General features: G+C 45.8%; 1 protein-coding gene across 4 annotated transcripts in view; it reads right to left on the bottom strand.

Moving 5' to 3' along the window:
* Positions 1 to 13,819, bottom strand: part of ENOX1 (ecto-NOX disulfide-thiol exchanger 1) — a 104,200-nt gene that overhangs the window by 14,387 nt on the left and 75,994 nt on the right. For all 4 annotated transcript variants that reach the window (XM_033154287.1, XM_033154290.1, XM_033154291.1 and 1 more), the window contains one exon: positions 3,957 to 4,064. In XM_033154287.1, the coding sequence (XP_033010178.1) occupies positions 3,957 to 4,064 (108 nt within the window). The remainder of the gene's footprint in view (positions 1 to 3,956; positions 4,065 to 13,819) is intronic.

Below are 13,819 nucleotides of genomic sequence, written 5' to 3'. Positions count from 1 at the left end.
AACGCGGCGCGGTGCCGGTCAGAAGCGGTGCTGGCGATTGCGCCCGCCATCTTGGGTGGACTGCGCTTGTCCACACATGCACAGTCCACCCAGGAGGCCGCACGCGCATCGTGACGTCACGACGCGCGCGCGGACAGGAGTGGCTTTCAAGTTTGCCACCCCGGGCGGCAGATTGGCTCCTTCCACCCTGCGGGGCGGGGTGTGTGTCCTGGGGGGCGTGGTGCCCAGCACGGGCGGGGGGCAGCCGTGATGGCACCCCACTGGGATCATACTGCTGGGGGTGGTGCACTCCCCCGCACTCCTCTTCCTCTGCCAGTGCTGCTAGTCCATCCTGCAGAATATACCAGATAAGCTGGTAAATCCTAAATAAAAATTTCTTTCCAGTAGCACCTTAGAGACCAACTAAGTTTGTTCTTGGTATTACTGTTACAGTTATCCTGGAGGCCAACCTTGTGACCTGATGGGCTAGCAACTCCTGCTCAGTCCTCAAGTGGTCAGTTTCAGGAAGTTTGGAATCTGGTGCTGGATGCAGAGGTGGAGAAATGCTGCACAGCCAACCGCTTCACTAGGTCTGCAAACTAAAAATATCCAGCCCATCTCGGGGCTATTAGGATTGCCTCTGCAGGGCCTCCAAAAATGATATTAAGTTTGGGTAAGTATATATGGGAGAACGTGCCCTTTCAGGTAACCTGGTCTCAAGCTGTTTAGGGCTTTTTAAGGTTTTTCAGCAGCTTAAATTAGGCGGCAGTCCAGTAATCGACTGGGAGACAGTGCCGTATAGTCAAAACACCCATCCCAGCTATTAATCTTGAATCCCTGTTCTGGACCAATGTCAGTTTCTGGACCATTTATATAGGTGGCCCCGTGTACAATGCGTTGCAGTAGTCTAGATAGTTGGCCAAGCTTTCTCCATCCAAGAAAGGTCCCAACTGGCATACTAACCAAAGATAAGAAAAGACACTTCAGTGCTGGATCAATACCTACCCCCCCAGACTGTTTATTGTAACAAATGGATTATATAATGAATGCAATTTTAACCAACAGATTACAAAACAACTGAGATCCTTAACAAGGAGAATGAGTGGATAACAATTAAAAATATTGCATACACTGTAGTTAAACATGTGCAAGAATGCCCTTGCCTAAATTTGTGGAATATTAGATAGGGGGGAAAAAGTTCACCAGTGCAGATGCTCAGATTTCAGTATTAGGAACAGCATCCTTGCAAGAGTCCACTAAGCCTTGCTGAGAGCACGTGTGAAAGTCCTCGGCTGTGTTATTAAGGCAAGTTATCCAACGTGGTCCCTTGTTTAATTCAGGCAGCTGCTTAATCTCTTGATAATCAAGAATGAATTAACTTCAATTAGATTCCAAAATTACAAAGCTCTATCAGCTTCAGTTAAAATGGGTCCAACTACAACGACATAATGCTTAATTCCCAGGCCTTTTCTATGCAGGCAATTTCTCAGTTGACCAATTACAACTTGCCTGAAACCACAGCTGTATCGTGAGGCAATGAGGTTGCCTAAAGGAAGTGCAGTCGCTGGCCTTCCTTGCTGTCTTAAAGAATCTGTCCTCTCTTTCCTAAAGCTTTAGAGATAGGCAACACACCTTGCATAGCTCTTGTTACATCGTTCAGTGCCTGTAACAGGCAAGATTTGTGTTGATCCACTTAAGACTTAAAAACCTGCAACAAACAACTTACACTGACCTCAGATTAACAAACCAGGAGAAGAATGTTTAGGGCAGTGTTTTTCAACCTTTTTTGGGCAAAGGCACACTTGTTTCATGAAAAAAATCACGAGGCACACCACCATTAGAAAATGTTAAAAAATTTAACTCTGTGCCTATATTGAGTATATATAAAGTAATTTTTCAATTTTTTCCACGGCACACCAGGCAACATCTCGCGGCACACTAGTGTGCCGCGGAACAGTGGTTGAAAAACGCTGGTTTAGGGGTTGCCATCTTAAAAAGCAAAGACATCACCCTGCCGACAAAGGTCCGTATAGTTAAAGCTATGGTTTTCCCAGTAGTGATGTATGTAGTGTGAGAGCTGGACCATCAAGAAGGCTGATCGCCGAAGAATTGATGCTTTTGAATTATGGTGCTGGAGGAGACTCTTGAGAGTCCCATGGACTGCAAGAAGATCAAACCTATCCATTCTTTAAAAAATCAGCCCTGAGTGCTCACTAGAAGGACAGATCCTGAAGTTGAGGCTCCAGTACTTTGGCCACCTCATGAGAAGGGAAGACTCCCTGATGTTGGGAAAGATGGAGGGCACAAGGAGAAGGGGACGACAGAGGATGAGATGGTTGGACAGTGTTCTCGAAGCTACTAACATGAGTTTGGCCAAACTGCGAGAGGCAGTGAAGGATAGGCGTGCCTGGCGTGCTCTGGTCCATGGGGTCATGAAGAGTCGGACATGACTGAACGACTGAACAACAACAACAACAACAACAACAACAACAACAACAACAACATCCTCTCCTTGTGGCACAAGAGCTTGAACTGCGGAGGGGCATGGGCATGTGTTTCCCCCTGGGGTTGGGACACAAAACCTGAAAATCTCAGGAAAGGAATACTAAATCACAATATTTTTGATTGTGGGACCTTTCTTGTACATCACAGAGGGTATCATTTAAAAGTTTATGGTGTGCGGCAAAGGGCTTGAAAGGTGACAGGACAAACTTGAGTTGGATTTTATGCTGGGAAATAGAGGCCTCCCTTCCACATGCTTGCCGGGTAAATGTTGTTTGGCTTCTGAAACACTGCGAGTAATCAGTAGCCTGAGCTCTGGCACCAAACCGGCAAAGACGCAGCTGTCTTTCATTGCTAGCCAAAACGTCTTTTACAAATGACTACATCTCCCCAGCATAAAGTGAGGGATTTCTGTTGAGTCTTTGTGAACCAGGCAGACATATTTGGTCCCCACCCTAAAGCAGTGGATGGGGTCCATTATTTACGATGGAATGTGCTGAATCTTTTCTCTCCCACAATGTACCTTCCTGGACTCTTGTTAACCCACACATTTTTCTTCCAGCATGGCTCAGATAATGCAAGTGGGCCAGACCAGTGAAAGCTGCCTGAAGGGGGCACATTTTTTTAAAAAAATGCCTGTCACCCAGATTTAGGGTGGGGCAGACACATTTATACACATGGCAGGCTATCCCTTCCTTGGCTAGCCTGACCATCTTGGAGAGAGAAAAGAATACGGACAATGGCGATCTTGACAATATAAGCACTTCTAAACTTCCAGCACAAATGTAGCACATGAACATGGTACGTAACTGTGTCCAATACTTTATTCCAGAATCAATAGGTTATCCCCTTATTACAGACTTAACTGTCTCACCCTGGACCATGCTTTTCAGCATCATACAGTATCAAAGAAAACTGCATCCAACAGAACCGTTAAGTTTATAAGAGGCTTGCTTCCTGCCACTGTCGGGTAAGTGTATAGAAACACTGGGGATCTTTTGCTGTCACCATGATTCACTTTCCTGCACGCATGCATCTGCATGAATGAGACAGGAGATGCTAAACTCATTTTACCCGCTACTGGTCTTCAAAGAAATGGCTGTTTTATTTGAAATACGTTTGCTTTTCCGGCATATTTAGCTTTCTCCAAATCCATTTGTCTTCAGATAGAAAAACACTCAGGCATTGCTGGTATCTTGTGTGGAGGAAAATGTGCTACAAGGGATGAGATTAAAGATCTCCCGCTGCCAAAGAAGGCAGGGCTCCATTATGCCTTGACACTGTCTTCTTCAACTCTACTGTGTGCTCCTTTAAAACCAGTTACATATGCAAACAGCTGTAAGGACATGGAACATATGTGATTAACAAGAGAGGCACAACGGAATGTGTGTTGCACTAATTTCAAATGCTACTGGGCCAAGTTTTCAGTACAAAGGCACAATGAACCCAACTCTGCTAACAGAGCTCACACTCACCTGGTCCTGAAGAATTTTCAGTATCGTCTGGGTGTGCGTGTGCTCTTCTTTAGCTTGCTCAAGTTCTGACTTTTTATTGTTTAATTCTTCCTGGATTTTCAACAATTGCTGCACGGGAAAAATAAAAAAGATGTTTCTGATTCCTGATGCCTGTGAATAAACATTCATGATTGCAGAGTCTCATGCAAGCAACACTGTTCATTTTCTGTTTTTATTGCTGTGACTGTTGTGTCTAAGCTGAACAAGACATAAATTATATCTGTCTGCATTTTCTGCCACTCAATAGAGAAATGCACTTCTCTTAGTGTAACAAATAGCTTAACCACACATTAGAACACAAACGCTTGGTTGGATATGCCATCTGCAGAGGAGCTGTCACATCCATCTGAGCCAAAGCCTTATTTGTAGACACTCTGGTTTTAATAATACCGAGGTAAACACTTCAGCCCCTAAATAATTTACTCATGCAGTCCTTTAATATAATTAGTCACTGGGCCACAGCCACCTCATTCTGCCCAAACCCATAATCTGAAATGCATCGATGCCGAGTTGCCAAGGAGGCAAAGATGGCTTTTCTTCCCAAGCTGCTATTGTAGAGTTGAATTGCGTCTGTGAGAACAAAGCCTGCAAAAAAAGGAAACTGCTGCTCAGAATTATCAAAAGATCGGATGACCGATGATGGTCTCTATGTGGGAACTCTTAAGCTTCCCAAAAAGGGCGTTGTGGCGGTTCGCTCAACCTGCACAGGTCCCCCAGACGTTTAACGGTCCGTTGATACCTGCGCTCACCACTTTGTTAATTAACCGCTGCCACCAACCAGTCTGTCTGGTATTTACTTCACTCAGTTCAGTCAAGGAGAATATTGGAACAAAACTGTTTTATGTGAAGTTTAGTACATAAGCATGTGTTTTCTGAATAAACAGTTCTTTCTTGGTTGTGTTCTTGTTAACAACAGTGCCCAACGATTTCTCCTGCCCTTGTTCCTACTCCTTCCCTTGCCACCCTCCTTCCAACCTCCCAATACCCACAACAAGCCCCCAAGACAAAGACCAAGACCCTGACCAAAAGACAAGACAAAAGACAAGACCCCTTCCTTCCCCGGGAGGGGTTTATATAGCCCACATCACTCCGCCCCCTAAAGGTTCTTACTGGTTATTCCTTTTAACTCCTTCTATGCCAATCCTAAGTTTGGGTGATCGCCACAGGCGTCATATTGACCAGTCCAGTATGGAACCACAGAACAGGATGAAGGCAGACTTTCAGCATGTGGCTTCCCTGAAAACACATTCCTCAGCACACAATGATTATTTTAACATGAGGCGGGCAGTATGTGCCTGGGCAGTGATGGAAAAGTGGAGGATTCCAGAGTGTACCAGTGAATGTAGTCACAGGCATAAAGAAATAGGTACTGAGGATGGTAGGACCAGATTCGGAGAAAGGTTGGGCATCTCAAGGCCATGGGGACCTTGTGAACCCAGGAGTTATTGGGTTGCCCTGCCAGCCAGAGCTCCAGCTTGATGGTGCTGCTTGTGAATGCCAATTTGAACATGGATGAAGCAGCCAACTGTGTGTACTGCAAACCCCCACGTAGATGTGGGGTGTATGGGGTGTTAGCAGAAGGGGTAGTACCTCTGGCAGGGGACTCATGCTCCAGCTGGGGTAGTTTGTTCACCTTTGGTTCCCTACCCTGCACTCAGCTCTCACCTGTAGCTCCTAGAAGCTGTCTGCATGCGACAGCAGCCACACCTTGGGAATGGCTTCAACTGGCCATCTAAACCAGGTGAGGGTAGCCGATGGGTCTCAAACCCTCAGTGACTTAGGGACTTCCCCTGCATGCGAAGACAGGCTCTGGTTGATTGAGCGGATGAGACCAATAGCGGGCGCAATGGGCAAGAAGATGGAGCATGTCAACCTGGGAATGTAGCCCATCCAGGAGAAGGGAAATTCTAATCATAAACCTCCAATGCCTTGTGGGATATCTTCAGGAGAAGTAAAATGCTGAGGAGTAAACCCTACACAAATCTGGAGTGGAACCCTAAGATTGTTGGATGGTGCCTTGTACCACCTTCTTCCAGCAACTCCTGCAGCCAAGCTGGTGCAAAACATCTTGCTCTGCTTTCTTTTGGCCCACATTAGTGAGACCAAGATGGAGGGTGTCCCACAGGGTAGGTGCCACTACCGAGAAGGCCCTCTCCTCTCTTCTTGCAGTGAGGGAACCACCAGAAGGCCTTCAGAGCTGGACCTCGGTGTCTGGGCTGAATGATGGGGGTGGAGATGCTCCTTCAGGCATACAGGGCTGAGTCCATTTTGGGCTTTAAAGGTCAACATCAAGCACTTTGAATTGTTCTTGGAAATATACTGGGAGTCAAAGCAGGCCTTTTAGGATAGGTGTTATGTGGTCCCAATGGCTGCTCCCAGTCATCAGTCTGGCAGCAGCATTCTGGATTAGTTGTGGTTTCTGAGTGACCTTCAAAGGTAGCCCCACGTAGAGCGCGTTGCAATAGTCCAAGCAGGAGATAACCAGTGTATGTACTACTCTGACTAAACAGTGCACAGGCAAGAAGGACCTCAACCAGATGGATCTTGTAGACAGTTTCCTTGGACACAGAGTTGACCTGTGCATCCACGGACAGCTGTGAGTCCAAAATGACCCAAGGCTGCACACCTGGTCCTTCAGGGGCACGGTTACCCAATTCAGAACTAGGGAGTCCCCCCCCCAAATGCCCACCCCCTGTTCCCCATAAACAGTACTTCTGTCTTGTTGGGATTCAACCTCAATCTTTTAGCTGCCATCCATCCTCCAACTGCCTCAACATGCTCACACAGGACATTCACCGCCTTCACTGGTTCCAATTTTAAAGAGAGGTAGAACCGGGACTTTTTTTTTCAGTTGGAGCTCACCGGAGCTCAGCTCCAGCACCTCTCAGGTGGGCACAATTGCCATTCTTGGTGAGCTCTGGCACCTCTTTTTCTAGAAAAAAATAGCATTTGATAGAGCTGAGTATCATCTGCATACTGGTGAACACCCAGCCCAATCCACTTGGTGATCTCTCCCAGCAGTATCATATAGATGTTAAAAAGCATTGGGGAGAGGACGGAGCTCTGAAACACCCCACAAGTGAGAGCCCAGGGGTCCAAACACTCACCCCCCCAACACCACTTCCTTTAAATAAGCTGTTGGGCAGGTCAGCTTCAAACCTTTTAATGAGTGGACAATTGTTATAAATAGCGAAGTGAAAGCAAAATCCACTGCCTTCAATTATTATTATTATTATTATTATTATTATTATTATTATTATTATTATTATTATTATTATTATTATATACCCCGCCCATCTGGCTGGGTGGCTTCCAACACAATATTAAATACAATAATTCATCAGATATTAAAAGCTTCCCTAAACAGGAGACTCTTGAGAGTCCCATGGACTGCAAAAAGATCAAACATATCCATCCTTAAAGAAATCAGCCCTGAGTGCTCACTGGAAGGACAGATCCTGAAGTTGAGGCTCCAATACTTTGGCCACCTCATGAGAAGAGAAGACTCCCTGGAAAAGACCCTGATGTTGGGAAAGATGGAGGGCACAAGGAGAAGGGGACGACAGAGGATGAGATGGTTGGACAGTGTTCTCGAAGCAACTGGCGTGAGTTTGGCCAAACTGCGGGAGGCAGTGAAAGATAGGTGTGCCTGGCGTGCTCTGGTCCATGGGGTCACAAAGAGTTGGACACGACTGAATGACTGAACAACAACAAACAGGGCTGCCTTAAGATGTCTTCTAAAAGTCTGGTAGTTGTTGTTCTCTCTGACATCTGGTGGGAGGGCATTCCACAGGGCGGGTGCTACTACCGAGAAGGCCAGGCCCTCTGTCTGGTTCCCTGTAGCTTGGCTTCTCGTAATGAGGGAACCGCCAGAAGGCCCTCGGCGCTGGACCTCAATGTCCGGGTAGATCAATGGGGGTGGAGACGCTCCTTCAGATATACTGGACCAAGGCCGTTTAGGGTTTTAAAGGTCAGCACCAACACTGAGAAGTAATCCCCAATGAGTTCACTGGAACTCAGCCTTTGGTGAATGTGCAGCTGATTAGGGGGTGCTGCAATACTAACACTCTTGCCAATGCTCAAATGAAGTGCAGATGTGGGGAGGAAAAGGGAGGAAAGAAGCAAAGGAAATCAAGGCCAGGGGCTGTAACCTGTAGATCCTGGATGCCGCCACAGGATGGGTAGATCGAATGAGCCTTGTTAAAGCTAAAGGTCTTGTGATGGGGTTCTAAGATGAATAGAACCAAGTCTCTGCTGTCATTTACTGAGTAATTTACAGCGTAATTCAAAAAGGTGAAAACAGCACTTAAAAATGATCTGCATATAGTTTAGCTAATTTCTTGAAACCCTGTGCTCATTCTCTTCCCGCAACCATCACCCCAAGTCTCAGATCTCATAAATACACCACAGAAAAATCACCATCTCAAAACCAATCTTGAGTGTTTCTGAAGCATTAAATATAGAAAGCGCTAATAGACAAAAGCTAGATGGCTCAAGCCTTTGCAATGAATATTGTCAGCATGGCCAAGAATGCTAACAACCATGAAATGCTCCCAAGCATACGCAAATTCCAAAGGGCAATGCAGGATTGTGTGAACTGTTGCTAGTAGCACTCTGCCACAATGTCTTATCCTCTCTAAGCATGAGAATGTGTAAGTTCATCTGATAATTGCTCCACATAATGCACAAACACGATCCACTTATATAGGAAGCTACAACCGAGTAAGAGTAATCTGGGGCTTTGGGGTGTACTGGATCAGGTACATTTGAATTACTCTTGCATACCCTACTGATTCAATAGCAGGCCTTGCCATTCTCATGAATATTTCATTGAACTGGTGGCGTATTGTGGTTTGCAGCTGCCCAGAACTAGGCAAATGCCTAGCTTTAAATGCAAACCAACGTTTCTCTCCTCGCCATCTGCAGTGTCCCTCAGACCAGCCTCAATGAAAGACACAAGGACACCCTCCCGCTAATATATATTAAACACAGGATTCTGAGACTTTGTGGTATATTGTGTGGTATGTAAAAGGTAAAGGTAAAGGACCCCTGACCATTAAGTCCAGTCGCGGACGACTCTGGGGTTGTGGCGCTCATCTCGCTTTACAGGTTGAGGGACAGGGGTGGAGCAAGGGGGCGTTGGGGGCGGTCCGACCCGGGTGCCACCCTGGAGGGGGTGACACTCAGAGCCACCCCCTGCAACTCCCAAGCCGCCACCCGGCACCCCGTCCGTACGGCAGCTGCGGTAGCTCGTAAGGTTGCCGTTCATGTCACGATGCATGCGCGCTGCGGAGCAACACCCCGCCCCCAGGGAGTGCCCCTGCGTTTGCCGCTCCGATCGGCCAAGCAGCTCTGTTCGCCAGTGCCGAGGGAGCCGGCATTTTTCCACAGACACTTTTCCCAGGTCATGTGGCCAGCACGACTAAGCCGCTTCTGGCGAAACCAGAGCAGCGGACAGAAACGCCATTTACCTTCCCGCCAGAGCGGTACCTATTTATCTACTTCAGTGTTTTTCAACCTTTTTTGGGCAAAGGCACACTTGTTTCAGGAAAAAAATCACGAGGCACACCACCATTAGAAAATGTTAAAAAATTTAACTCTGTGCCTTATTGACTATATATAAAGTAATTTTTCAATTTTTCCCACGGTACACCAGGCAACACCTCGTGGCACACTAGTGTGCCGTGGAACAGTGGTTGAAAAACACTGATCTACTTGCACTTGGGGGCGTGCTTTCGAACTGCTAGGTTGGCAGGAGCGGGGACAGAGCAACGGGAGCTCACCCCGCCTCAGGGATTCGAACCGCCAACCTTCCAATCGGCACGCCATAGGCTCAGTGTTTTAGGCCACAGCGCCACCCGTGTCCCCATATTGTGTGGTATGTACAGGTACTGTATATCAAATACATTTGTGGTGGTTCCCAAACTCCCCACCCCACCCCCGATGAACCAACTGAAAATTGCCAAGTGTCTCGGCGGACTTAAGAATTTTTCCTGCCTGTTCTAGTAATTGTAATGGTGGTGCTAGATGCCATAATTTTTAACGGTATTTTATTGTTCCTTTTATTTCAGAGCTGGTGCGCTGAATGGTTCTTACCACCCCCGCCCCTGCCCCAAGCAAGGCACAGAGCTTTTAAGCTCTCAGGCTTGCTTACTGGGCTTTGGGAAGTTCTCACGAGATCTCTTGTGATAGCCTCCAGAGTCCACTTAGAAGCAGTATAAATATAATTAAAAGTAAATATGAATATGAATGTGGACATGCCACAGAATTTTTCTCCTCCAATATTCTCAGCACAGTTCCAAGGACCTGAAATGAACCGTGAACCACCAGCAGTCCTAGACCACAGTTGAAGAACTAATGTACGAAATTATTAGCGTACTGTACATAAAATAAGGTCACAACTTGACTATGCACTGATAAAAAAAAAGTTGTGAGTATCTATGGCCAAGAGAACAACTGCCTCATCCTCAATATATATCCTTTTAAATGTGTTTCTGGGAGGAGGTTATTGGTTAATTTTTGTTCCTATTTTTATGATGTATTTTGTGTTTTCAACTTGTATTTTTTATGTTGTGGACCACCCTGTGATCTTAGGATGAAGAGCAGTGTGCAGATTGCATTAATAATAATAATAATAATAATAATAATAATAATAATAATAATAATATACCTTATTGCCAATCTGGTTTATCCTGCGTTATCTCAATTCACCCCACCCCTATGGACTTCATTCACTTGATTTCAATCCAATGCCCACGTATGAGTCCAGTAAACATCATGACAGTAAGTTGCTCTGCTACCGCTGCCTCAATCCTGCCTCAATTCAAGGAATGCCTATTTGCCAACTCTGGCTTGAAATGTGTATCTCTTACACCAGAATAACACAACACCTTAGAATATAATGCATTTTCCCTTTCCAGAACCCTGCACGACATTTAGCCTGCTAATCTTCTCTGTGTCATTCCAATTTTAGTATGTGTGCTGCCGAAGCAACATTTATTCTGGAAATATTCTGCAATCCATACTGAATGATTCATTGCCATTTTTTGTCACTCGTGTTTTAAGGTCCGTCCGTCCATCCCCCGAACTACAGAAACTGAGAATCTTAATAACTGTCAGGTTACAGATGACACGTCATGTGAAATGATCTGATTAAAGAGGGAAATAGTAACTGGTTGTTTTTTTTAAAAAAAATCATAACCAGCTATTCAGTAGCAAAACAAAACTCAACATTACATTTTGAGATCTGCTCCCAGTTTCTGGAGTAGCGATATGAGATATAGGAAACTGCAACCTTATATAGTCTCTCTGTCTCTCTCTCTCCATTACAAATGGACACTAAATGAAAAGCTTGCCATCAGGTTCTTAAACCAGTTACAGGTGGGTAGCCGTGTTGGTCTGCCATAGTCAAAACAAAATAAAAAATTCTTTCCAGTAGCACCTTAGAGACCAACTAAGTTTAAATCCTTAAATTTAAGGATCTGGTGACTTCTGTTTCAGTGTATCTGAAGAAGTGTGCATGCACACGAAAGCTCATACCAAGAACAAACTTAGTTGGTCTCTAAGGTGCTACTGGAAAGAATTTTTTATTTTGTTCTTAAACCAGTCCTTGAAAGCATCATTCAGGTGAGTCCGCTCTCCTGAATCCTGTTCCCCCAGAGCATAATATGAATCAGAAACCAGGAGGCAATAATCTCCATATCCCATTACAACCCCCACAATCCATTTAGTTTACAGATCCATTCACAGAGCCCAGCCAATATTATTTTCTCCTTAATACCATTCTTTAAAAAGCCCTCTTATTCTTATTTAGACTTTCTGCAAAATGGGAAAGGAAAAATAAAAACTTATTTTAAAAACCCCATATCTTCTCCCCTCTCCACCTTTGCAAAGTTACCTTTAGAGGGAGTTAAAGAGTGGAATATTATAATCCATATTTCGTTTCCAAAAGGACCATCTTTCTATAAATCTATCATATTGAGCAGTGCAGATGACTCTTTTTTGAGAACCCAGTTTAGTTTGCAATGCAATCTCCCATGCGCAGGTGAAAAACTCATTCAAGGGCAAGGGGCTGGATTAGGCATGTTATTGTTGGCAGGGAAGGAGGAAAAGTCAGTTAGGGGCAGAAAAAAACTTTGCGGAAAACTTCGGGAATTAGTACTATATTTTCTTTTGAGCTTGGAGAAACAGGTTGACCCCTAAGGGAGACAAAGCCCTAGGCAAGAGTCTGATTCAGAACAGACACTCCATGTATTTATTTGAAAATGTGGGCAGTGGAAGGGACAAGGAGACGGAAGGAGCCTGTTAGAGCGGAAGCAGAATACCCTAGAGAAGAATATGCAAAGATAAAGCCTCTCCTCCTCCAGGAGGGGAGGGGTTGTGAGCGGGAGCCGGCTCCGGCATAGGCGGGGGGCGTTGCCCCCAGCCTTACCTTTCCCCCCCGCCGCGCCGCGCCCCTAGCTGGCAGCCAATAGGGCTGGAGCAGGGGCGGGGTTTTGCTGCTCCTTAGGCAGCCGCGGCGGCTCTTTCCGCCATTTCGCGTCGCTCGCTCGTCGGATCACCTGCCCACCCTCCCTTAAGTTGATTTTAGGGTAGGACATTGCTATGGACTTCGGTTGGTCGCCTTGTTTGGGCAAGGGGCCTGGTAGGAGTTTTTGTCCAAGTGGCAAATTGGCTCAGCCTCTTGGTTTTTTCGCCTACCTCGTAGCAAATTGTCACAACTTTGTTAGATTGGCGGTTAGGCATTGGGTTTAGTGTGGTATCGGAGGGCAAGGTTCGGGCCATCGCCTAACCCTCCAACTGCTGGGTATTCTGTAAAGGTATCCGGCGGTCGTGGATCCTGTCCGACGCCCTGTTGGTGGCTAGGGCCATGGCACGACCCCCGGTGACTTCAGGGGTGGAGCTTCAGTTGTATTTCGCATCAACAGGCTCCACCTCCTGGGCGGTTAACCCTTGAGAGACTCTACACTCTGCGGGGGGAGTCTACTGTAGTTTGTTCAACCCAATGCCTATGCCAATACCACTCACATGCTGTAACCAATAAAGTTGTGGCCTTTTTCCTTCCATTAACCAAAATTATGTGTCATTGTGTTTTATTTTTGAATGCGGGAGATGGGTCCTCGAGTCACAAGATGGGGAGAAAAACAGAAACAAACCCAACCAGAAGGGAATATGCAGTATTGGGCAAGAATTGGATGGCTGAGAAAGAGAAGTTTGGAGGCAGAAGGCTTGGGTCAAAGAGGAGGTGCTGAATTTCATGCAGTGGCGATTGACTTTACCTGAACTTTGTGGTCACAATTTGGGTAATAAGGAATAATAACTATCTGTGAAAGCACAGGGATTTTGGGACATGAGGGCCTTCTGCTGCAAATCTTGTTCTGCACCAGCAAAAGTGGACGCCTTCACTTGCCCCAGATCCAACAAAACATGTCTCTCCCGTATTGGCCTCTACAGCTACAGCAGGTGCTGTAACTATCCAACAGTTCGACTTCACTCCCCGAAGGCACACTCCTCTATTGTCCCGAGACAGACGCCAAAAACAATTTGCTCCTAATTTAGATGTGAGCTGGATGGAATACCTGTTTTTAAGGTCAAGGGAATGGATCAGATAAGTCTCGAATGCCTTTTTTCCCAGAGCTAAATTCTGTAGTTTCCTCATTCAGTTCCATCATGAGATCAGGTAAAGCATATCTCATTTGTTACCATGGATACAGGACATTATTTCCATTTGTTTGTTAGAGATCTCATACTGGGTGTGAAATTAAACTGTAACGTAGCTCTATGAGGAGAATTATCCCAAAAAGTATAAGTGCAGCGCCTGAACT

Source organism: Lacerta agilis, chromosome 7 (assembly GCF_009819535.1).
Source record: "Lacerta agilis isolate rLacAgi1 chromosome 7, rLacAgi1.pri, whole genome shotgun sequence".
Lineage (NCBI taxonomy): Eukaryota > Metazoa > Chordata > Lepidosauria > Squamata > Lacertidae > Lacerta > Lacerta agilis.
Note: the sequence above shows the minus strand (reverse complement) of the source record. Positions and strands in the feature narration are given on the sequence as shown.